General features: G+C 43.1%; 1 protein-coding gene across 5 annotated transcripts in view; it reads left to right on the forward strand.

Annotated features, from left to right (window-relative positions):
* The window catches only part of LOC138738734 (uncharacterized), a 54,137-nt gene extending 31,573 nt beyond the window's left edge, over positions 1-22,564 (forward strand). For 3 of the 5 annotated variants that reach the window (XM_069889542.1, XM_069889543.1, XM_069889544.1), the window contains exons 6-10: positions 1,535-1,606; positions 4,187-4,252; positions 4,878-5,114; positions 11,596-12,012; positions 19,131-22,564. In XM_069889542.1, the coding sequence (XP_069745643.1) occupies positions 1,535-1,606; positions 4,187-4,252; positions 4,878-5,114; positions 11,596-12,012; positions 19,131-20,020 (1,682 nt within the window). In that variant the 3' untranslated portion in view covers positions 20,021-22,564. The remainder of the gene's footprint in view (positions 1-1,534; positions 1,607-4,186; positions 4,253-4,877; positions 5,115-11,595; positions 12,013-19,130) is intronic. The other 2 variants (XM_069889546.1, XM_069889547.1) reach the window with 2 other exon arrangements.
* The last annotated feature ends 4,386 nt before the right edge of the window (positions 22,565-26,950 follow it).

A 26,950-nucleotide genomic window follows, 5' to 3' on the forward strand; every position in this document is an offset into this window, starting at 1 on the left:
GTCTTTAGTACCAATCAAGGGCAGTATGATAGGACTAATGACGGGGTACAGGGAAGAAACTGTCTTTAGTACCAATCAAGGGCAGTATGATAGGACTAATGACGGGGTACAGGGAAGAAACTGTCTTTAGTACCAATCAAGGGCAGTATGATAGGACTAATGAGGGGGTATAGGGAAGAAACTGTCTTTAGTACCAATCAAGGGCAGTATGATAGGACTAATGACGGGGTACAGGGAAGAAACTGTCTTTAGTACCAATCAAGGGCAGTATGATAGGACTAATGACGGGGTACAGGGAAGAAACTGTCTTTAGTACCAATCAAGGGCAGTATGATAGGACTAATGACGGGGTACAGGGAAGAAACTGTCTTTAGTACCAATCAAGGGCAGTATGATAGGACTAATGAGGGGGTATAGGGAAGAAACTGTCTTTAGTACCAATCAAGGGCAGTATGATAGGACTAATGACGGGGTACAGGGAAGAAACTGTCTTTAGTACCAATCAAGGGCAGTATGATAGGACTAATGACGGGGTACAGGGAAGAAACTGTCTTTAGTACCAATCAAGGGCAGTATGATAGGACTAATGAGGGGGTACAGGGAAGAAACTGTCTTTACACCTATTGGTGCACTATTTTACACTCTTAAACCTTTTCCCAAAAAAGAGGAGAGAGAAGGGAATATGTCTGGGGTGTGATGGGTGAACTGACTGCCTTTCCTAGGCAATGGGAGATGTAACTGAAGTCAGAAGAGGAGATGAACGTTTGTGTTATGCTCTGAGCTGCATTCACTATTTTCTGCAGCTTCTTCCAACCTTGAGCAGAGCACTTCCAATGTGAACCATCCAGCAAGCATGCTTTTGAGGACAAAGAGTTGTTGCCTACAAAAGAGGACATGCTGAACATCCTGAGTCTTCTAAACAATAGAGGCATGAGTGTGCTTTCTTGACCAATGTGCTTGTCCCAGGTCAGATGTTCTTTCCTATTTTGGTCTCTCCCCAAAGACCATGAACAAAATTCCGAATATTTATTTGATCTATCCCCAAAGTACCTGAATAGTAAGCTTGTTTCTCAAGGGGATTAAGTCATTGATGATTCAGTCTTTTGTTAAGTCAACCCTGGAGATGGATGGTATCACTGAATATTGATTGTTCCCAGGAGTGGATAATGTCATTGAATATTCAGCCAGAGAAATAGAGGAAAGCTGGGGGTTGGAGGTTGTAGGTTGAGAAAACAAGGGAAGAGGTTACCAGAAATTGGAGAAGTTGATATTGATGGCATCTGGTTGGAAACTGTCAAGTTGGAATATAAGGTGCTGTTCCTCCAACTTGCATGTTCCTTCATCTTGGCAGTGCAGTAGGCCATGGACATGTTAGTATGGGAATGGGAAGTGGAATTAAAGTCAATGTTTTGGCCTAAAATGTTCACAATCTTTAGTCTCCAGCATTTTGTGTTTCTCCAGTAAAAAAATGACAATGCTTTGTATTGTAGTCAACCTGTTGCATGTTCACCCAGCAACTCTTACTCCTTTGCAGATGCAGAGCAACCAGCTTCATTATCATTTCACAATCCTTTTTCACAAGAGGAAACACAGGCAGTCTTTTCCTGTGAGTAGAATAATTGAGTGATAATTTCCTGAGTGTGGTTATGCATTAAAGGGGCACTCTCTAAATATGCCTTCAGTGCTGTTCCCTTGTTAAAAGGAGTGCTCAGATTGTTGTTTGAAAGTTTTCACTGGAGGAGCTTTTGAAGAAATATTTAAAGAAGATGTAGGGCTGATGGGGAGGGCTATAAATGGCTGAAAGAACAGAACCAATGTAAATGGGCAAAATGGAGCAATGCAAAAGAACACTAGATTCAAATAAGCTAAAGGGAGGGGATACGGAGGTACATACAGGAGAATATGAACTTCTTTGAAATTGGGAAGTTGATTTGCACAAAGGATAGCTCTGCATTTACAAAGGCCGTGGACTCATTGAAATGCACTCTCTGCTGTGATATAGGAAATGCTACTGCTAATTTGAGCATTGAACCTCACACAAACCAAAATATGCTAATTACCCCCAATTATCTCTTTTTGGGTGCTGCTGTGGAATAAAATATTGTCCAGGACACTGCAGCCAGTTCACATATGAAGTAATATTTGAGAGGAAAGATAGAGCTTTAGTTTAACATTTTATCTCTGATAGTGCACCACATATACTCTAATGCATTGGAGTCTCATCCGTTCATGTGCTTGGACCTCTGGAAAACAATTTGAACCCATGATCTATATTCATTTGAAGTTAACCACTAAGCTACATCTGGCAAGATGATGATGAAGCAGAGGGAATGATGTGGACAGTATTTACTGGAGCACTAATTAGTCATTGAGTTTTACACAAAACGTGCTTTTCAGCCCAAATGGTCCACGCTGAGCACGTTGTCTACCTATCGTAGTAGTATTTGCCTGCATTTAGCCATATCCCTTTGATCCTTTTCTGACCATGTGCCTGTCTATATGTCTTCTGAACATTGCATTCAAACCCACCTTCACCACTTTGTCTGATAGCTTGTTTCACACAATTACCGCACACTGTATGAAAAAGGGGCCTTTAAAGTCCCTTTTAAATTTTTCCCTTTTAAATCTATGATCTCTAGTTTTAGACTACCCTGCTCTGAGAAAAAGGCTGTGTCTAGCCCAAGGGTGGTCAACCTTTTAATTTTTAATTTAGACATATAGTATGGTAACAGGCCATTTCAGCCCATGAGTCCATGCCTCCCAATTACCTGCTGTAAGTCTAAATTAAAAATTAAAAGGTTGGCCACCTGTGGTCTAGCCTATCCAGTCTTTCCTTCTAATGAAACCCTCCAGTTCCGGGAATATCCTTGTGAATCTTTCATGCACCCTTTCAAGCTTAAATATATATTTCCTAGAGCTGGATGACCAAAACTGCACATAATATTCCAAGTGTGATCTCTCCATTATCTTATAAATTTGTAACAAGATGTCCCAACTTCTGTACTTAATGCCCTTACTAACGAAGGCAGGCATGCCGAACGCCTTCACCATCCCTTTCAGAAAACTATATACTGTACTCCTCAGTCTCTTTCTTCCACAACATTCTCCAGGACTCACTGTGCAAGTCCTGTCCAGGTATGACTTGCCAAAATGCGTCACGTCACACTTATCCAAATGAATTCCATCTAACAAACTTTAGACCTGTTGATCTAGATCTTGTGTAAACTTAGACAATCTTTCTCACTGACAACTACATCACCAATTTTGGTGACATTTTTAAACTTACTAACCATGTTAACTACATTGTCACCCAAATCATTAAACAATAGTGGAGCCAGCGAAGATCATTGCAGCACAAACCTTCAATCTGAATGACAATCCTCTGCTACCATAGTTTTCTACCACAAAGCCAATTTTGAATCCAAATGGCTAGCTCACCCTGGATCTAACCTTCAGGACCAGCTAACAATGTGGCAATTTATCAAAGGCCTTGCTAAAGGCTTCACTTATTTAAATTCCTCCCTGAAGCCCTGCATGCTCAAAAACGGAGTCATAAGGTTGAACAGCACAGAAAGAGGTCCTTTGGCCCTCCATGTCCATGCTGATGATTTCACCCATCCTCACTAATCCCATTTGCCTGCATGAGGTCTGTCACTTTCTTTGCCTTTCCAACGGCCTCTTAAGAGTATCTGTCACCACAACCTTCTCAGGCAATGAGTTCCAAATATCTGTGTAAAACCTATTAAAACTCCATCCTCTCACTTTCTCTTTTTTTTCCAACTAGGGTAAAAAGATTCTGACTACATAGCCTATCTATTCTTTTCATAATCCTGTATGCCTCAATCAGGTCAATTTTTAGTATCCTTCAGCCTATCTGATCTCATCACTTAACTAAAGTCCTCCAATACCCTGCTGAATCTCCTCTCCACTCTCTCCCCAGTCCATTCGCACCCTCAAACCAGTGAGTAATTTTTGGCATGATTAGCATTCACTGCTTTCTGGATGTTACCTTGAGCCTTGTAGTCCTGCCCTTTGCAATTATTCCATGTGGTATCAAGCCTATGATAATTGTGAGAGTTTTTGGACCTAGTATGAGTAGATTCTCATTTCTCTCATTCAGAATCGACAATGGTAACTTTCTGTCTTTTTGAACTCTTTGCAATGATATTTGATGTGTATTTTTCAGTGCTGGAAGATTTGAAACTGAAGTGTGGTTTTGGTGAAGAGACTCAACTGCAACAAATAGAGAAAGGTTTGTGTGTGGCAGGACATACACCTTCTCAGAAACTGTTGTGGTGGAGGCAAGGAGTGGCCCAAGATGGAAGCAGGAGGAGATGCATGGGGGGGGTGTCTGTTCCTTCTGCACCTACTTTGATCTTGCATACCAGTTATAGGGACAAAAAAAAAGTCATTGCTCAGGGATCTGCATTTCCAGTCGTGAAGGTAATATGGTGCCCATTCCTGTCAGCACACAATTCTAGCTCCCATTTCAAAATGCATTTCTTTTGAAACTGTGCACATAACGAGTCAATTAGGTATGATTAAAACAGTGGTTTTCTGACGTCTTCTTTCCACTCACATACCACTTGAAGTAATCCCTATGCCATAGGCGCTCTGTGATTAGTAAGGGATTGCTTCAGGTGGTATGTGAATGGAAAGGAAAAGGTTGAAAACTACTGTTTTAATCGTCCCTAATTGTGTGAGACTCCAAATCCAGAGTCTGGAAGTGCCGAATTAGGTTGTCATAAGCCCAGGACACTTTTATGCTCTCAAAATTATGTAGGAGCCCAACAACCAGACCTTTGCTGGATTGTGTTGGTTTAAATCTTTGATCCCACTTTTTTGATTAAATTTGTTGATATGTTTCCTTGTTTCAGAGCTCATCAGAGAGGCAATAACATTGCTTCAGTTGGACACCAAAAGGTTCATGTCATTAAATGTGTGTGAATTTGGTGTATTGTTGGGACTACCACGGGAAGCAGTCCAGGAATGCCTTTTTGAACTTGAAAGTGCTGAAGATGTTCAGCAGCTTGCTGCAGTGATACACACATATGTGGAAAAAACCAACAATTCTCAGAGACTGAGGGAAAAAATGGCTTCTGCTAACATTTCTCGTAAGATCAACTGTTCACAATCTTTTAGATTTCAAAAATATGCTGTTTTATAACATTCACCTTATATTTCAATTCTGCATCTGAGTTAAACAATATGACCAAAATGTAAGGACATGTACATCTATGTAGTGCCTTTCACCATCTCAGCACATCCCAGCTTGCCTCACATAAATACTTCTGACCTCCACTCGTAATTCAGCAAGCATAGCAATTAACTTTATTGCGAAGTTCCGCAAACAGCAATGAGTCCATTTTGATATAATGGTTGAGTAATACATTTTGGCCAGAGACAAAAATATTTGCCATCATGTTTAATAGGTTAGCGCCTAACTGCTGATACCTTTTGACACAGATCTCCTTCCCTTCCCTAGCTTTGTTTGTTCCAGCAGAAATCATGACAATTGACTGTATCCCCCCCACCCACCAAATTACCCTGACACCAGGTAACCAGCCCATCCTTTAGGACTTGATTCTTGACTGCTACCTATTCCCTCAATTGAAAGATCCCCTATAACTATCAAATCTCTGGTAAGAGTACACCTGTACACATTGTTCCCGATGTGGTTTTATTAGTATAATAAATGTCTTTCTTCTTTGGCTTGGCTTCGCGGACAAAGATTTATGGAGGGGGTAAATGTCCACGTCAGCTGCAGGCTCGTTTGTGGCTGACAAGTCCGATGTGGGACAGGCAGACACGGTTGCAGCGGTTGCAGGAGAAAATTGGTTGGTTGGGGTTGGGTGTTGGGTTTTTCCTCCTTTGTCTTTTGTCAGTGAGGTGGGCTCTGCGGTCTTCTTCAAAGGAGGTTGATGCCCGCCGAACTGTGAGGTGCCAAGATGCACGGTTTGAGGCGATATCAGTCCACTGGCGGTGGTCAATGTGGCAGGCACCAAGAGATTTCTTTAGGCAGTCCTTGTACCTTTTCTTTGGTGCACCTCTGTCACGGTGGCCAGTGGAGAGCTCGCCATATAACACGATCTTGGGAAGGCGATGGTCCTTCTGGAGACGTGACCCACCCATCGCAGCTGGATCTTCAGCAGCGTGGACTCGATGCTGTCGACCTCTGCCATCTCGAGTACTTCGATGTTAGGGATGAAAGCGCTCCAATGAATGTTGAGGATGGAGCGGAGACAACGCTGGTGGAAGCGTTCTAGGAGCCGTAGGTGATGCCGGTAGAGGACCCATGATTCGGAGCCGAACAGGAGTGTGGGTATGACAACGGCTCTGTATACGCTTATCTTTGTGAGGTTTTTCAGTTGGTTGTTTTTCCAGACTCCTTTGTGTAGTCTTCCAAAGGCACTATTTGCCTTGGCGAGTCTGTTGTCTATCTCGTTGTCGATCCTTGCATCTGATGAAATGGTGCAGCCGAGATAGGTAAACTGGTTGACCGTTTTGACTTTTGTGTGCCCGATGGAGATGTGGGGGGGCTGGTAGTCATGGTGGGGAGCTGGCTGATGGAGGATCCGGGCAGAGAGTGGGAGGATCCGGGCAGAGAGTGGGAGACGGCGGCCCCAGTCCGGGCACAGGGAGAGCAGCGGCGGCCCCGGCCCCGGTCCGGGCTGAGGGTAGGCGGCGGCGGCCCCAATCCGGGCAGGAGCAAGGGGGAGGCGGCGGCCCCGGCCTCGGTCAAGTGAGGCAGGCGGAGGCCCCGATCCGGGCAGAGAGTGGGAGGCGGCGGCCCCAGTCCGGGCACAGGGAGAGCAGCGGCGGCCCCGGCCCAGGTCCGGGCTGAGGATAGGCGGCGGCGGCCCCAATCCGGGCAGGAGCAGCAAGTGGGAGGCGGCGGCCCCGGCCTCGGTCGAGTGAGGCAGGCGGAGGCCCCGGTCTGGGCAGAGAGTTGGAGGCGGCGGCCCCAGTCAGGGCACAGGGAGAGCAGCGGCGGCCTCGGCCCCGGTCCGGGCAGTATGGACCGACCTAAGAGGGGAGGCAGACCCCTCCAGCCCGGGTAAGAAACCTGCATAGGAGAAGGCCACTCCGATATAAAACCTACGACCCAAGGACCTCGCTGCCACGTCCCAGCTTGCTTGGCCACGGCACACGAACCATGGGTGTAAAGGGTGGGGCCAGTGCTGCGCGCACTGCACTCCACCTAAAAGCTCCTTTGCTCAGGCCCGAGGACAGGTCCACGTCCTCCCCCTCAACGTCCTCCCCCTCAAAAGATGCTCACAAACTCAAGCTAGCATGCTGGAACATCAGAACCATGCTAGACAAGGCTGACAGCCACCGACCTGAACGTCGGTCTGCCCTCATTGCACATGAACTCCTCAGACTTGACATCGACATAGCCGCTCTCAGTGAAGTCCGCCTGGCAGATGTCGGCAGCCTCCAAGAACGCGGCGTGGGCTACACACTCTACTGGTCTGGCAAGCCTTCGGATGAATAAATCTCTATTCTTGGATCAAATCCCTTTGCAATAAAGGCCAATATTTTATTTGTTTTCCTAATCGCTTACTGTACCCATATCATGTGACAGGAGTTAAGACATCCTTACCTTTGTACTCAAATGATTTCAAAATAAAGCAATTCCTAGATGTTTTCTGGGTCTGCATTTTAACTCCTATGGTTTCTAACATGGAGACTTAGGGCTCCCTGAAATTTTACCATTTAAACAATATTTCACCTTTCTATTTTTCTCTTAAAATAGGCAATTTTACATTTTTCATAGAATTGTAAAAATGGGCAGTACAGAAATGGGCTCTAATGGCCCAGTTCATCCGTGCCAATCAGGATGTCTATGTTAATCCCTTTTGCAACCATTAGACCTGTTTTCCTCTAAGACTTTCCATCCAAGTACCTGTCCAAGTGTCTTTTAATCATTGTAATAGGTATCTGCCTCAAGCACTCCCACTACAGCTTACCATCTCTGCGAAAAACGTAACCTCGGATTTCCTTTCGGTTCTCCCCTCTCATCCTAAACTTGTACCACGTCTTTCTAGTCTCCCCTGTGCTAGGGAAAAATATCTGACTATCCTTCATATCTATACCCCTCATAATTTTTAAAACTATGAGATCATCCCTCAGCCTCCTATGTTCAATTCTTCAATTCCAGACAACATCCCAGTGATTTTCTTCTGCATTTTCTCCATAGCTTCATCTTCTTTCTATAGCGTTGCAACAAGAACTTTACACAATGCGCTGTCCACTTGTATCACCACAATCAGGGAGCTTTAATGTCTCTGTACATTAAAGCTCTATTTGCTCTGATGGTCAGACCAGATCTTAACTTTTCCTCAGACTTGTCTGGATTAAATCCCATTTGGCACTACTCTATGACTTTCTGAATACTTGCACATCCTTCTTCAACTCTTTTAAGTTGCAAACTTATTAATCATGTCTCCTACATTCTCATCCAAGTAATTTATTTAATTTCAAACAACAAAGATCACAGCATGGATCCCTGTGGTATACCAATTGTTACAGACATCCTGACATAATGGCATTCATCCATAACTACACTCTGCCTCCTGTCACCAAGCCAATTTTGGGTCTAGTTGGTCAGTGCACCCAGATCTCTTGTGCCCTAACTTTCTGGACCAACCTATTAGGGGGACATGATTAAAAATAAAACTATGTAAACCATGTCTACATTCTGCCTTTATCAATTTTCTTAATTACCTCTCAAGTCATCAATGTGAAATATGATTTCCCCTGCACAAAACCATGTTGACTCCCCTAACCTGTCCCTACCTCTCCAAGTAAACAATTTCTGTCCCTCAGAATATTCACCAATAACTTCTTCACCCCTGATGTCAGGCTTATTAGTATGCAGTTTCCAGGCTGATCCCTTTTACCCTTTTTTAACATGGGGATAACATTAGCTATTGTCCAGTCTTTTGGTGCTTCTCCTGTCGCTGATAAAGGTGCAAAAATTTCTGACAGAACCCCATCAACCTTCTCCCTTTCCTGCCTTACCATCCTGGGATAGATCATTTCAGGCTCTTGGAATTTACCCATCCTAATGTACTCCAATATTTCTAGAACTTCCTGCTTCCAATACAGACGTGCTTCAGAATATCAGTGTATCTTTCCCATAACTCTACGCCCTCGTGATTGTCAGAATCAGAATTTATTATTATTAACATGTTATGAAATTCACCATTTTTTAGCAGCATCACGATGAATAATTTATATAAACCACCTTCCACAAGTAAATAAAAATAGTGCAAGAAAAAAATCAAAGTAAGGCAGTGTCTGTGGTTCATTGTTCATTCAGGAATCTGATGGCAGAGGGAAAAAAGCTTTCCTTGTGGCACTGATAGTGTGTCTTCAGGCTCCTGATGGTAGCAGAGTGAAGAGAGCATGGCCTAGGTGGTGGGAGTCCTTGAGGATAGAGGCTGCTTTCTTAAGACCTCACCTCTTGCAGATGTCCTCGATGGAGTGAAGACTGGAGTGCATGATGTCACAGGCCAAGTTAACAACCCTTTAGAGTTTATTCTTGTCCTGAGTTTTAGCATCTCCATACCAGACAGTGATCCAATCAGACAGAATGAACTCCAATGCACCCTGGATTTCTTGTGCCCTAACTTTCTGGACCAACGTATTGGGGGAGGGGGGGAGCCTGATTTTTGAAAAACTATGTAAATGATGTCTACATTTCTGCCTTTATGAATTTTCTTAATTACCTCATCAAGCCCTCAATGTGAGATATGATCTCCCCTGCACAAAACCATGTTGACTCCCCTAACCTGCCCCTACCTCTCCAAGTAAACTTAATTTCTAGATGTTTTTGAGAGTTTTTGGTGACATACCAAATCTTCTCAAACTCCTCATAATCAGGTGTTGTTGCCACCTCCCACCCCATCAGCTCCTCCCAATACACCTCTCCAGAGTCCCGACCCTAACTCCAGGACCAAGTTTACCCTTTTTCATGACTCAAAGCATACTGAAGCTTTGGTCATCATTCCCAAAGTGTTCCTCCGCAACGTCAACCACTTTTCTGTCCTCATTCTGTAAGATAGGATCAAGTGCATCCCATCCTTAGTATGGCTCTCTATATACTGCTTCAGAAAACCCCTCTGAATTGATTTTACTCTGATATTAGTTTTGAATAACTTCCCCACCATTAATTGCTAAATTGACTGGGCTGATGGCTCCTGATTTGTCCTTTTCTTTTTGAATAGTGGTAAAATATTAGCCCTCTATCAATCTTATTGGGTGAATAATAGTTTCAATTAGATCACTACAAGATGCCTGGACAGAAAAAGAGATAATAGAGATAAAATTATTGATAAATAAATATTTGCAGCTTCAGTTAGTGCAAGAAAAACTGACCTTTCAATTGTGCAGACAAATCTTTTGCTGGATCCAGAATAGCCTTCAACACCATTATTCCCTCAGTGGTAGTCAAAAAGTTCCAAACCCTGGGCCTCTGTACCCCCCTCTGCAACTGGATCCTTGACTTCCTCATCGGAAGACCTCAGTCAGTACAAATTGGAAACAATGTCTCCTCCTTTCTGACTATCAACATAGGCGCACCTCAAGGATTCGTGCTTAGCCCACTACTCTGCTCACTATACACCCACGAATGTGTCAACAGAATCACAAGCAGCAATGAGGAGGTGGACAGGAGGGAGATAGATCGGCTCGTTGAGTGGTGTCACACCAACAACCTTGCACTCAACTTTAGCAAATCCAAGGAGATGATTGTGGACTTCAGGAGGAAGTCAGGAGAACATGATCCAGTCCTCAACGAGGGCTCAGTAGTGAAGGTCAAGAACTTCAAATTCCTGGATGTCAATATCTCCGAGGATCTGTCCTGGAGTTTCCATGTTGATGGAATCACTAAGAAGGGCCATCAGCGGCTATACTTTGTGAGGTGTTTGAGGAGATCCGGTATGTCACTGAAGACTCTCAAAAACTTCAACAAGTGTACTTTGGAGAGCATTCTGGATGGTTACATCAGGAAAAGAAAAAACTCCAGCGGGTTGTCATTGTTCATGTCAATAAATTCTGATTTTGATTCTGAGTTTATGGTAAGGGTTAGGATAGTATGAGAAGGTCCGAGCCTGATAGCTATTGGGAAAAAACTTCTTGAACTTATTAAAGAATTGTTAGCCGCCTATTTCAAGCACTGAATTTACAAAATAAAAGTTTTTTCAGAATTCTGCAATACTATTGTGTCTTAACAATTTCAGGCTTAGATATTTTCCAAGGTTGTCTACCAACGTAAAGATTGAGAAAGTAATTTTAAATGTTTTATGTACTGCTGTAGGAGAGAATTCTATAAACTCTTGTTCCAAGGCATCATTGGAAAATAAAGTGAGTTAAAGTCCCCTAAGTGGCATCAGAAGCACAGATAGTACCATGGAACTCTCAGTCCACCTTCACAGTAGAAATGGTTATCACAATATCAGCAGGTGTCAGGACAGGTGCATGACATGGAGGGATGTTTAGCCCATCAAACCAATTATGTGCTCATGTGTCATAGATGATGCCAGGCTTACTTGGATTGATGGCTCTATTGTTCGTTATTCCTTTCCTCAGGTGTGCAACTGTCACGGCGAGCAAAATTGTTGCTAGAGCTTCTACAAAGTGGTCTTGCTGATTGTCATTGCTGTGAAGAAGTCACACAGCAGCTCAGCAACATCTGTCTCTTCATTGTGAGAGACTGCTTGGCTGAAACTGAAGAAAATGCTTCCGAAGTACCAACCCTGGATATTATGGAATGTCTCCGGAGGCTGGAAAGGAACAGGCATGCAGATATGATGATCCTCAGAGAGCTGGCTGAGCTATGGAGCGAGGGAGCTGTTGAAAACTTCCAGAAAAGTGTTCCTTTTATTGCTCAGCTTGTTAAAGACTCTTTCCCCCATCTGGATGCAATGGAGTTTGATGCAGTTCCAATACGGAAAGGTGTTTATCGATGCCACCCCCGAGCTGTCAAGCGAGTTACCAGCTTCAAAGGTAATGTTTGTTTCTTTTAGAACACATCTTGGTGGAACCAGTGGTATTCAACAGTTCTTGATTAGTGTCTGCAGTGGTTTAATTTTAGATTTAAATTTAGACAATCAGCACAGTGACAGGCCCTTTTGGGCCCACGAGCCTGTGCCGCCCAATTACACCCAATTGACCTACAACCCCCAGTACGTTTTGAAGGGTGGGAGGAAACCAGTGCCCCCTGGGTAAACCCACATGGGGAGAACATAGAAACTCCTTACAGATGGCGCAGGATTTGAACCCGAGTCCTGATTGCTGGCACTGCAACAGCACTACACTATCCACTATGCTAACCGTGCCACCCTTGTGCTACCCTTAGTGGGTAACCTCCGATCTGTGAGGCTGTGAATTCAAATCCCACTCCAGAGATTTTAGTGTAAATATCTATGACAACATTGTTGAGGATGTACCAAACTATCAAAAGAATCATCTTTTGAAAGAGACATTAAACTGAAGCCTGTCTGTTGTCTCGTATTGGTGTAAGAGATATAATGTCATTATTATGAAGAGTATTTCTCTGGCTGATAACAACCATTTATTCAGCCACATTGAAATCAGATTATTTGGTCAATATTTGGGCAGCACGGTTAGTGTGCTATCCACAGCACCAGCAACCTGGGTTTGAATCAGCCACTGTCTGTCAGGAGTTTGTAGGCTCTTTCCATGACTGCATAGGTTTCCTTCGGGTGCTCCAGTTTCTTCCCACATGCCAAAGATGTATGGGGTCGGTAGATTAATGGGTCACGTGCGTATCTGAATAGTGCAAGCTCATGGGCTGGAAGGGCCTGTTACAGAGCTGCATCTCCAAATTAAATTAAAATATTACATTGCTGTTTGTAAGAACTTGCATTTGGCTTATTTGCTGCTTCATTTCCAATCAGTGACAATACATTATTAGCTGTGAAGTTCTCTAAGATGTCACAAAGTTATGAGGCTATATATAGAGACTTTCCTCCTTCCTTTAAATGCACAAAAATGCTGGAGGAACTCAGCTAGTTACACAGCGTCCATAGGAGGTAAAGATATATAACCAACGTTTCAGGCCTGAGCCTTCTTCAAAGTTCTTTCCTCCTTCCTTGTATCACTTAAAAACTTACATAAAATGTCTTCCGCTTTCAGCAACATTCCCTTCCTTATGTAGATCAACCCAGCCCAGAGGATAAGGACAGGGAGACTATTCCCTCCTGTTGCAGTGAAGGGGTATAAAGACCATGATTTGCAATCAGCATCATGAAGAAAGAACAGGGAGTTGGTGGTTCAGGTTCAGACTTGTGGGATAGGGAATACTGGAGGTCAAAAGTGGGTGAGAAGGACTAGGGTGTGGTGATGAATTTAGGAATAAAAGTCAGTGGATGTGGAAGTGGAGCTTAGGTGTTGAGATAATGAGAATTTGAGAGGAGATGAAGATGGGGGACTCTTAATGATTGTGCAGAAAATGGAACTTGTGAAAAAGTTTGAAATAAAGGGCCTTGAAGACAGGGAACCCCATTATGTCAAGTAAGGACCAATCAGATATAAACTCCAACAAAATGCCAGGACTTGCCTCAGCTTTGGTAGGGGCCCACCAGCTCAATCAAGCAACCCATCAGAGTCAGGATTACCTACCCATTATCCCCATATATATTGCTTGCTACACATACCATCATGGTGAGTTTGGGTGTGGAAGGAGCCACAAGCCATTTGGGTCAGGTCCTCACCAGGCTGCTCTTATATCCAAGCAGGCCTTTATTGAAGACCAAGTTTTGCAGGCAAAAAGAAATTGTGGAGTAAAAAATACTGTGAAAATTATTTCATGCCCAATGAGTCAGGAAATCTGCTCTGAAGAACAAGGGAGACATTTAAAAGATTTTAAGTCTCTTTTTCATAGATAGTTCCTGGGGGTCAAGTGGGATCTGCTTCAACTGCAGTTCATAAAGTCATACAGCATGGAAATAGGCCATTTGGCCCAGCACCTCCATGCAGACCATGACACCACTCCCATCTTCCAGCTCTTCAATACCTAGGCAATTCAATTGCTTGTCTAGACACCTAAATGCATCTCTGCTTCCACCACGCATGAATTCCAGATCCAACCACTCTCTAAATGATAAAAATCACCCTCAGATTCCCTCTAAATCTTTTACCCTTTATTTTTCATCTATATCCTCTGATTTCATTACCTCTAAGAGGAAAAGATTCCAGCAGCCTTCCTCATAATTTTATATACTTCAATCATGCCTACACTTCACCTCCAGAAGCAGGTCTTGGCTGTTGCAGTGGACAGTTTCAAAGTGTATGAAGCTATTCCCGAATCTGTGTCCAGACTCCCCAACATAGAGGAGGCCTCATCAAGAGGACCAGATGCGGCAAATGATCCCTGCAGCTTCGTAGGTGAAGTGTTGCTTCACTTGGAAGATCTGTTTGGGACCCCAAACGGTGGTGGAGGTTTAGGTGTTTCTGATGTGATTGGTGGGAATGGATGAGTGGACAAGAGAGTTGTGGAGGGAGTGATCTCTATGGAAAGCAGAGAGAGAAAAGTGAAGGGGAAGGTGTGTCTAATGGTGGGATCCCATTGTAGATGCCAGAAATTGCGGAAAATGATATGTTAGCTGCAGAGGCTGGTGGGGTGGTAGTGAGGACTAGGGGAAACCTGTCCTTGTTGCATCTGTGCGGGTAAGGGACTAGGGCAGATGTGCATGAAATAGAGAAGATCTGGGTGAGGGCTGAGTTAATAGCAGAAGAGGGGGAAGTCACATTTTCTGAAGAAGGAGGATATCTCAGAAATCCTAGAATGGAAAGCCTTATCCTGAGAGCAGAGGTGGTGGAGATGAAGGAATTAAGAGAAAGGAATAGCATTCTTACAAGAGATAGTGTGGGAAGAGGTGTAGTCAAGATAATTGTGGGAGTTCAGATTCAGATTTCAGATTTATTGTCAGAGTACATACATGACATCACATACAACCCTGACATTCTTTTTTTTCTGTGGGCAAGACAAAATTGCCACTTATTTGTAGTGCAAAGTAAATAAACTGTACACATGTAAACAAATAAAGAACTGTAAATAGATAACGAATGTAAACAAAGTGTGAAAATACAAAAAAACAATAAAGTGCAAAAGTAAGAGTCCTTAAATGAGGCCCTGATGGAGTTTGTTGTTGAGGAGTCTGATGGTGAAGGGGTAGCAACTGTTCCTGGACCTGGTGGTGCAAGTGTTGTGGCATCTATACCTCTTTCCTGATAGTCGGTTTATAGAAAATGTCAGAATACTCAAGCCCAAAATGTTGGTTATGCCTCTTTATCTTTGCTATATAAAGTACACAGTTTAACCTGCCGAGTTTCTTCAGAGTTGTGTTTTTCCTTCAACCACAGTGTCTGCAGACTTTTGCGTTTTACTTCCAGAAAATGTCAGTTGACAGTTTGTCTCCTGAAATGGAGACAGAGAGATTGGGAAAGGTGAGAGTAACAGATTAAATAGACCCAGCTTCTCTATTCTTCCTCATCCTGGTTCTGTGGCACCTGAGGTGACATGATTCGCATGTAGGTTCTATCACAGGTGGCAGTGAAAGCCAAGAGAATTTACTGTAGCATGTTCCTCCTATGTGCTATAAACACTTGACCTCTGAGTGCTGCCATGAAAGACAGCAGAAGTGCTCAGTGCAAGGTATTTCCATCAATTGATGAGAGCAAACATTTTCCAGAAGAATACATTTCAGGGTCATGGGAATGGGTGGGCAGCCTTCTCCCCTGATCCTGATCAACTGAATGGGCAATAACATGGTCGATGTAATGTGCAAAAATGTGAAACAATCCATTTTAGTCCAAGAACAAAAAAAGGTAAGGAATAAATCCACGTCACTGCTCTGCTCAACCTGGCTGCAGCCTCTGTGTGAAAAGGAGAAATATACTCCAGTCAACCCACACTAAACTCTTTCTTACACCTTAAACAAGACCCCATCAAAAATACATCATCTCCATCTCATGCACTGTCTCTGACCTCATCATTTCCAGTCATTTGCCTTCCACAGCCTCCAACCTTATTGTTTCCCAACCCTACACTGTGCAGTTCTATCTCTTGCCCAAAATCCACAAACCCAACTTTCCCAGAAACCCATTGTTTCCTCATGCTCCTGCCCTACTGTACTAGTCTCCACTTACCTTGAATCCATTTTATCCCCCTGTTCTAGTCCCTCCCTATCTATATCTGTGATACCTCTGTTACTTCAATAACTTCCAGTTCCCTGAACTAGACTGCCTCATGTTCACCATGGACATCCAATCTCTATACACCTTCATTCCCCCATACCAAAGGCCTCAAAGCCCTTTGCTTCTTTCTCAACACCGATGCAAGCAATCCCCCTCCACCATCACCCTCATCCAAAACTTGTTCTTTCCCTTATAATTGCTCCTTTGGCTGATCCCATCTTCTCCAAGTCAAAGAGTAGCCAATGGTACCTGCTGGGTCCCAGCTATGTCTCCCTTTTTGTTGGCTATGTGAAGCAATCCATGCTACAAACCTACACTGGCAACATTCCTCAACTCTTCCTCCACTTTATTAATGACTACATTTGTGCTGCCTCATGCACCCATTATGAGCTTGGCAACTTTATCCACTTTGCTGGCAACTTCCCTGATCTTAAATTCACTTGGTCTATCTCAAACAACACTCTCCCTTTTCTCGATCTCTCTGTCTCCAAATCAGTAAACAAATTGTGGAGAATCATTTTCTCCAAACCCACCAACTCCCACAGTTACACCCTGTTCCATGTAAGGATTCTATTCCTTTCTTGCAATTCCTCTGTGTCCATCACATCTGCTCCTAGGACAAGGCTTTCCATGTGAGATCATCTGAGATGTCCTCCTTCTTCAATAAATATGCCTTCCTCTCTACTACCATCGACTCAATCCTCACCCACATATCCACCATCATCTCCCTTGGCCCCTTCCACCACCAGATGCAAAAAGGACAGGATTCCCTTTGTCTTTACCAACCATCCCACTGGCCTCTGCATCCAACACGTCATCCTCTGCAATTTCCGCCACCTACAATGTAATCCCATCACCAAGCACATCTTCCCTCTCCTCCCCACTCCACTTTCTGCAAGGACTGTCCCCTCCGTGACTTGCTCGTCAACTCATCCTTTCCCACAAATCGCCCTCTTGGCACATACCCATGTGACCACAGGAAATGTTACACTTGTTGTCACACCTCCTCCCTCACCACCATTCAGGGCCCTAAACAGTCCTTGCAAGTGAAGCAACACCTCATTTATGAATCTGCGGGTGTTAACTACTGCATCCAGTGCTCCTATTGTGGCTTCCTCTACATCCGAGAAATTGGATGCAGACTGGGAGATTGCTTCACAGCACTTTTGTTCAGACTCCAGTAATAGCGGAGATCTCCCAGTAGCATTTCAATTCCCCACCCATTCCATGGTCTCCTGCAATACCAAACTAAGAGCACCCACAAATTGGAGGAACAATTCATATTCCGTCTGAGCACCCTCCAACCAGATAACATTAAAATCAACTTCTCCAAGTTCCGTTGGGACCCTATCCCTATATCTCCTTTCCTCCAGCTCTGTATTCACAGAGCTACCCCCTCCCCTGATCAATTCTCAACTTTTCTCTCCTGCCCTCCTATCCATGTCCACCTCTGACTTCTTGGCTGTTGATCTATGCTCCTTCCCCTGCCCCTTCTTCCCTCCTCCACCCCATCTTTTTATTCAGATGCCTGCCTGCTTTTTGTTCATACCTTGATGAAGGGCTCAGGCCAAAAACATTGGGTTATATATCTTTGCCTCCTATGGATGCTACAGAAACTCCTGAGTTTATCCAGCACTTTTGTGTAATAACTATAGTTAGAGCATCGGCAGACTTTCTTGATTCACTTGAACACTAAATGTTTGTTTTCATTGTTAATGCATTGTCAACAATCCTATCCTTCTTCCTGCTCACTACTCTGTGGCAGTACCTGACTATATGCAACCACATAATTTAAGTAATGCTGAACTAAGTTTCTGATCTCATACCTTCTCAATCAGAAGAATCATATATTTCCATTTCTACAATATTGAGGCTTCCACCACATGAACATACCTTATCTGAAATCTCTTTATATTTCTGTAACCTCCAGACTCCAGTAATTTTTTGGACAATCTCCAACTTCCTATACAATACAAACTCTAGTTCATCGATTACTCTATTATGTGCTTCCCAAAATTACAAGCAGTGTTTTTTTTTTAATTTTTATTTTTCACACTATGAACCATATTATTCAAAATACACACAAACATTTCCATCTTGAATATACACAGTGGCATTTTCTCCCCTTTTTTCCCCCCATCCCTTTCTTCCCAATTACAAGCAGTGTTAATGCAATTTCCATTGGCTCCCTGGCCAGCAACAGTTCAACCTTAAAATTATCATCCTGTCTTAAATCCTTCTAAGCCACTTGCACCAAATTTAAAAAAACTCAAAAGTCTATACCCTATAATTCCAGTCTCTTGTAATCTGATGTTCATTGTTCCACTCAACTCCAAAGCTCTAACCCTAAGCTTGAATATTTTGTCCTTGAATCTCTCTATTTTTTTTCTTCCATTAAGATACCTCTGGAGATTTATATCCCTGACCCATTTTTTGGACATATGCCCAATAGCTCATATGGCTCCAAGTCAAATTTTGTTTGACGCTTCTACTGCGAAGCAGCTTGGAATGTTTTACTGTGTTAAAGATGTTACAGAAAACCAAGTTTTCTTATTTCAAAAACACACTGGAACCTGCTAGAGAAACTCAATTGGTTGAGCAGTATCAGTGGGTGTAAAAGAATCATCAACATTTTGGACTGGAACCCTTTTGTTGAAAGGTTGCAGCCTTGAATGTTCACCATTCTTTTTCTCCCACTGATGCTGCTTGACTCGCTGAGTTCCTCCAGCAGATTATGTGTTGCTCAAGTTTTCTTATTTCCTCACATGTATAACATGGGAGGAGATAAATGGGCTGAAATCCACAGGAATTCCAATGAAAAGGATTGGAACATTACAACTAAGAAGACAAATCACTATTTTTTTTTTTGCTTTTGATTTCAGTTCATATTTACTTTTTTCTAGGGCTTCCAGCAAGAATCATTCAGAAGATGATTCAACCCAAATCTCTGCTGTCATTGCTCTCCAAGGAAAGAGGAAGCTTTGGAAACCAGGAGATGGTGGATGGAGAGTATACACAACTTTGTTTGAAAACTTTAAACATTCTTCAGAAGGTCCAGGACAATCAGTTAGATCATTTGCCAACAAAACGCAGCAGACAATTGAACAAGCATGAAGTTGCAATGGAAATTAGGGAGCTTTTGGCAGCTGAATACTTCAGGTGGAGCTCCTTCGATTCTGGCATGAGGGCCCGACTTCTGTCTTTGGTTGACTTTGAGCCCCTCTCCTGCAACATGAATTTATTACTGAAACTTCATTATGATACCTTTCTTTCCTTAGCAGAGTATTTGAAATCTAATGACAGCCAGCATTTCCAGGTTGTCTTCGAAGAGGTTCACATGTCCCAGTGTAATGCGGAGTTGCATGGAGTGCGGAGTGTGCGAGATCCCGTGACAATCGATGGAGGAATGGAGGAGGTTTACCGGTTTTCCACCTCTAGTCGTGCTTCCTTTTTGGTGCAGCTTCATTGCCGAGGCTATATAGACAGTAAATACTTCCAGTGCAAACGGCCGCTCCTGTACAAGCTGCCCAATTTGTCTGACAGTTTGCTGGAGAAGGTTGAAAAAGTTGGCACGGTAATTGCCAAACAGGCTGGCACAACCTGGATACGAGAAGATCCCGACGGAGGGTTGAAAGAAATTACAGAGAGAATGAATCAGACTACCAACGGATCGGTAGAAATAGGAAGCTGCTGCTTCCTTATCAACTCATGGAGTGCTGAGTGTGAAATCAGGGTCCTTTACAAGGATGATACAATCATCGTTACAGCAGAACGAAATGCTGATGTTTACTGACCTCCAAATTGGCTTCAAAACCCCACCCTCTCAGGCTGCAGAGAGCTGTATTCTCGATTGGGATCTTAACACCATTTTGTCTGAACTTGTGGCTCATTAAGTGTCATTTGGGCCAGTATATTCTGACGGAAGATGTTTGGCTACTTAACGAAACGCATCTACCGGTTTGCAGTACAGGTGATCAATGCCGCATGTGGAAAACTTTAAATTCTCCTTTCTGACCTTCCTTCATTGCGACCCACCAGCTGGACTGCCCTCCTTTCTCGAGCAAAGTAGGGTGTTGAGGGGTAAGGAAGATGGGTGAGAATCGACGATACTCATCCAGAAAATGTTCAGGTGTTAAATCCAAAGAGTGTAATCCAGAAACGCTTTCCAATCATTTATCAATGTGAAAACGATGGTCTTTGTCAACTGACATGAGATAATTGACTGCAGTGGCTGTTCAAGTCTCCCAGGATGACAAAAGAAAACTTGTTCTACAGGAGGTAAACAAAAGAGACTGCAGAGGCTGGAAAACTAAACACACAAAAGACTAGAGTAACTTAGCAGCTCGGACAACATCCACAGGAGGCAGTAGATTATTGTGATAGTACAGACTCTATCACCAATGTGTATATGTACAAATGATCATGTAGGATGACTGTGTTTGGCTGAGAGCATAGCCACACCTAATGGCAGGTCTTAAAGGATTGCTCCTAGCTAGACCAGGTCATTCTGGACTGGTCGACCTACTTGTGATACGCTCCAGTCTTTTAGTTTATAAAAGCCTTGGTTTGGATCAACAAGTCTTTGGTTCTTTTGACGCACTCTACAATCATCAAGGAGAAAAAAAAGATCGAGAGTGAGCAGAAGTCCCTGACTAAGAGGAGAAACATTCCTGATGAAGAGATTATTCTCATTTCTTGAATACAACAGCATCTGCTGTGTAATCTCTATTTATTTTGTTGATTTCCAACAACTGCTGTGTTCTGTACCTCACAGTTCTAGCATTGTTTTGTTTTCTCTCTTCTGCCAGACTCCAGATTAAGCTGGATCTCCACCCTGTTACAGTCATTTCCTTTGATTTCTTCTCCCACCCCTTCTCTTCAACTTAGAGCAAGTTTGTTTTTCATGGCAGCTCTGATGAAAGGTTAACAATCCAAAACATTCACAAGATTACAAGATAAAGAAGCAGATGTAGGCCTATTGAGTCTGCTCCACCATTCTAATCATGAGCTAATCCATCCACATTCAGCCCCACTCCCCAGCTTTCTCCCCATAAACTTTGATGCCATAACTAATTAAATATCTGTCAATCTCTGCCTTAAATACACCCAACCACCTTGCTTCCACAGCCACTTTTGATAACAAGTTCCACAGACTCACAACCCTCTGACTAAAGACATATTTCCAAATCTCTGTTTTAAATTTACACCCTTTTATCCTGAAATTATGCCCACATCCTAGAATCCCCTCCCATGGAAAACATCTATATTGTCTAGGCTTTTCAGCACTTGAAATGCCTCTATGAGGTCCCCCCTCATCCTTCTGTACTCCAACGAGTACAGTCCAAGAGCCGACCATTGTTCATCATATAATAACTCTTTCAATCCTGTTATCATTCTGTTTAATCTTCACTGAACCTTCACCAACGTCAGCATGTCTTTTCTCAAATAAGGTACCCAAAACTACACAGTACTCCAAGTGAGGTCTCAACAGTGCTTTAGAGAGTTTCAACATTACATCCCTGGTCTTGTATGCTATTCCTCTCAAAATGAATGCCAACTTTGTATTCAGCTTCTTCACCGCTGACTCAACCTGGGGTTTAACCTTAGGATATCTGTTGAGTGTTGAGGAAACATGGCCTCCCTGCCTGTTGGGAATGTGTGTATTGGAGGTGACTACATGTCCTCCCTGTCTGAAACTTATTCGGAATTCACATCACCTGTCAATCAAGGTTGTACTCCAGCCACCTATTAGTGCATACCTTGTCTATGGCCAAATTAAATCACCTACGGTCATTATTGGCTAGAACCACAGATTAGCACTGTATATAATATCACGCACAGCACATTCTTTCTGCTTCGTAGTTCAAGCCCCGGACATCACCTCATGACAGGTCGCTACTGTGGACATCACTGGAAGTGTTGTGGGTAAGGTGCGCACTACACTGAAACTGACCCGCAGTATTGCGGTGGATCAATACTCAGAGAGAGCTGCACCTACATTGGTACAGGGAACTGGATGTGTGTAAGAGTCCTGTTTGTAGTGTGTAAGCATGTTGAGTATAGGTTCACTATTGTTGGAGACCAACCTAGGTCAGAAGTGAATGTCTTTATCTTTGCTAAAGTGAAATAGTAATCAAGAACCATTTAATGTTCCCCCCTGTTTGTCTCCTGTGTGTTAATTAAAGTTACATGAGATTGTAACACTTGTGTCTAGACTCATCTCTCTATGAACCCACCGAACCTGATACAGTTCCCAACACGACAATATCCTGCACAAAAACTCCTAAGTTCCTTTGCACCTCAGAATTTTGAATGCTCTGGCCATCTATATAATAGTCTGTCCATCTATTTCTTTTTTCAAAAATGCATGACTGTATTCTTTCCAACATAGAATTTCATCTGCTATGCTTTTGCCCATTCTCCTAATCTATCCAAGTCTCTCTGCACCCTTTTGATATCTTCAGCATCACTACCCCAATGACCTATTTCAATATCATCTGCAAATTTAGACACAAAGCCGCCTATTCCATAATCCAAATCATTTATATACAATGTTTAATTCTCTGGGACTTACTGGGAAAATCCAATAATTTGTGTATTTATTTCTCCTCAGATGTACAATTCTGTGCCTCCTACCCCCAAAATCCCATAGCTTTCACAAAGGCTTCAGTAACATAAGGGATGATAACAGAACATAGAATATTTACAGCACAGTACAGGCCTTTCAGCCTATCATGTTGTGCCGACCTGCCCAGACCTACTCCACAAAAAAATAATTTTTCCGGATAATGGGGATTTTACTGAACATTTCTTCTTTCTTTATTTGGCTTGGCTTCGCGGACGAAGATTTATGGAGGGGTATGTCCACGTCTGCTGCAGGCTCGTTGGTGACTGACAAGTCCGATGCGGGACAGGCAGGCACGGTTGCAGCAGTTGCAAGGGAAAATTGGTTGGTTGGGGTTGGGTGTTGGGTTTTTCCTCCTTTGTCTTTTGTCAGTGAGGTGGGCTCTGCGGTCTTCTTCAAAGGAGGTTGCTGCCCGCCGAACTGTGAGGCGCCAAGATGCACGGTTGGAGGTGATATCAGCCCACTGGCGGTGGTCAATGTGGCAGGCACCAAGAGATTTCTTTAAGCAGTCCTTGTACCTCTTTTTTGGTGCACCTCTGTCTCGGTGGCCAGTGGAGAGCTCGCCATATAACACGATCTTGGGAAGGCGATGGTCCTCCATCTGGAGACGTGACCCACCCAGTGCAGTTGGATCTTCAGCAGCGTGGATTCAATGCTTGCGGACTCTGCCAGCTCGAGTATTTCGATGTTGGTGATGAAGTCATTCCAATGAATGTTGAGGATGGAGCGGAGACCGCACTGATGGAAGCATTTACAATGTGCAAATGCACCAAAATTCTTACATGCTGAAGCCATGCTATGAATGTTTGCAAGATAATGCAAACATCCCTGCAAACATATCACCATTGGAGCACCTCAGCAGCTAAATTTTAGGAATAAATTACTAATTTTCACTGTAATCTATTCTCTCCATATTCCCATCCAGAAATGAGGCAATGTGCATTGGCCAATTAACCTACCAATCTGCTGGTCAGATCTGAAACTATTTAGTCAGATCTCCCAGATATTAGTGGAATTCCAATATATAACAGGAAAAGCAAGAATGCACATTATTTTTGATTTAGTTCAAGTGGGTGTCAAACATTCTAAAGAGAATGGAGTTCCAATTTATGTCAGCCTGGTTAGAAATACAAAATAATGACATATTCAGGTGATTGCCAGTATTAGGGATACATGTCCTGCAATGAAATATCCACCCCACTTTTGCAATGTGTACAATTTCATATGGAAATTATTGCTAGTGTGGTTCACTCTGGGAAAAAGATGAGTTTTGAAAGTGCTCGATGAAAACAGTGCTCGATGCATGCATTCTCCTTGGTTTCCTAAATGTCATTTCATTGTCTTTTCCTTCTTTCCTTTCCTCTGATCTTCATTCTTATATTTTCTTTTCTGTCACACCTTCTCTACATTTCTATTTTTCTTTATTTCTGTGTGTCTGTCTGACTTTCTCTCTCTCTGTTCCCTTTCCCCAATGTCTCGCAATTTTTTTCAAGTTTCTTGTCCATTTAAGTGTGTACACCCACTTATAACAAAATGTGTGAATGGAGTTATTAAGTATTGTGGAAATGGTCGCATTTTAAAGCTACAAATCTTTTTTAAAATTCTTCTTAGAAATGGTGAAATTTTGTAAATTGTCTCAAATATTTTCTAAGAAAGAAATTGATACATTCCAGAACAAAATCTGCCTGGATTGTGCAGCTAATTTCTTCCTGAATTTTGCTGAAGAAAATTAATTAAGAACACTAAACTGAACATACTGTAAGAAATGGGTGAATCATGTCCAAATAAAGGAATTTATCTAAATATTTAAGAGATATGGGATAATTTATTAAGTACTTCAAGGGTGAGCTATAGCCTAGCACCCTAGCTTCTGAATCAGAAGGTGGTGAGTTCAAGTTACATTTTACAAAGTTTCATAATTTAAACATTTCAGTGCAATATTGAGGAAATGCTGCACTCAGAGGTGCCAGCTTTCATTTCAGTCATTAACCCAAGTAGAAGTAATTTATCCATAGAAGTACTTAGAAAAAAGAAGTCATTCTTCCTGATGCCCTAGTTGATTTTTATCCCTCATCCAACATTTCAATTAGATTATGAAGACATTTATCTCACAGGAATGCAGAAAATGGCATGTCCATCACGGGCACTGACTTCCCATCCATGAAAGACATTGTGTAAGATGCAGCAAGATGGCAGCCAAAATCATAAAGAACCTCCAAACCTCTGGTCACAATCCCTTCTTGCTGCTACCTTCAGGCACAATGGACAGAAGACTAAAGTCCACCACTTCTATATTCATGAACAGTCTCTTTCCAACAGTTTTCAGGCTCCCTGTACTACTCTAACCATAAACTACTCTGGGATCACCAAAACATCTATCTGCATTATTGAAGTATCACTTTGATTTGCACAAACTGTAACTGAATATTTACCTATTCCTTTATATTCACTCTCTTTTTTTGTTTTATGGTGCACTAAGGTAATTTAATTTTTTTACTGTTGTAGTTGTAGTCCATTTAAGAAGGACCTATCCTGGACACACAGCATCTCCTCACTTGTCAGGAAGGTGAAACAGCAACTGCGCTTCCTGAGTAGACTGAGGCAAGACAAGGCTACCGGCCACCATCCTGTCAATTTTCTACAGCAGCTCTATTGAGAGCATCACAGTGTGGTACAATTGCTGTACAGCATTGAATCAGAGGTCAATCTACAGGACCATAAGAATGGTAGAGGGGATCACTGAGGTCTTTCTCCCACCGCACCCCCCCCCCCACCCCCATCAATGTGATGTACTGGAATCATTGTTTGAAGATGACTGTCAACATCTTTGAGGATCCCACACACACAGCATCTTTCAGCTACTCCTGTCGGGAAAGAGATAGAGGAGTACCAGTCAGAAACACCAGACTGAGAAACAGTGTCTTCCAATTGGCAATGAGACTATTGAACAACTGAATGAATTGCTTATATAAACCCTCCAAAACTACAATTTTTAAAACAATATTTATTTTTAAATATACATATGTACTACATCTTCTTTGGCTTGGCTTCGCGGACGAAGATTTATGGAGGGGGTAAAAAGTCCACGTCAGCTGCAGGCTCGTTTGTGGCTGACCAGTCCGATGCGGGACAGGCAGACACGATTGCAGCGGTTGCAAGGGAAAATTGGTTGGTTGGGGTTGGGTGTTGGGTTTTTCCTCCTTTGCCTTTTGTCAGTGAGGTGGGCTCTGCGGTCTTCTTCAAAGGAGGCTGCTGCCCGCCAAACTGTGAGGCGCCAAGATGCACGGTTTGAGGCGTTATCAGCCCACTGGCGGTGGTCAATGTGGCAGGCACCAAGAGATTTCTTTAGGCAGTCCTTGTACCTTTTCTTTGGTGCACCTCTGTCACGGTGGCCAGTGGAGAGCTCGCCATATAATACGATCTTGGGAAGGCGATGGTCCTCCATTCTGGAGACGTGACCCATCCAGCGCAGCTGGATCTTCAGCAGCGTGGACTCGATGCTGTCGACCTCTGCCATCTCGAGTACCTCGACGTTAGGGGTGTGAGCGCTCCAATGGATGTTGAGGATGGAGCGGAGACAACGCTGGTGGAAGCGTTCTAGGAGCCGTAGGTGGTGCCGGTAGAGGACCCATGATTCGGAGCCGAACAGGAGTGTGGGTATGACAACGGCTCTGTATACGCTTATCTACATACATACATACATATCATTTGACTGTATATGTGTTATGCTTTTGGATAGGTGTTTGCATGTTTTTGCACTGAGGACTGGAGAACACTGTTTCATCAGTCTGTACTGAGGCAAAGGAGGAAAAACCCAACACCCAACCCCAACCAACCAATTTTCCCTTGCAACCGCTGCAATCGTGTCTGCCTGTCCCGCATCGGACTGGTCAGCCACAAACGAGCCTGCAGCTGACGTGGACTTTTTACCCCCTCCATAAATCTTCGTCCGCGAAGCCAAGCCAAAGAAGAAGACTTGTATAATAATAAACTTGAATTTGAACTTGGTGTGCCTTCCATACTATAGCAAGCAAAAAATTCAGCACATCTGTACATTGTACTTATTCATATGACAATAAACATGGACACTACCAGCTT

Source organism: Narcine bancroftii, chromosome 7 (assembly GCF_036971445.1).
Source record: "Narcine bancroftii isolate sNarBan1 chromosome 7, sNarBan1.hap1, whole genome shotgun sequence".
NCBI lineage: Eukaryota > Metazoa > Chordata > Chondrichthyes > Torpediniformes > Narcinidae > Narcine > Narcine bancroftii.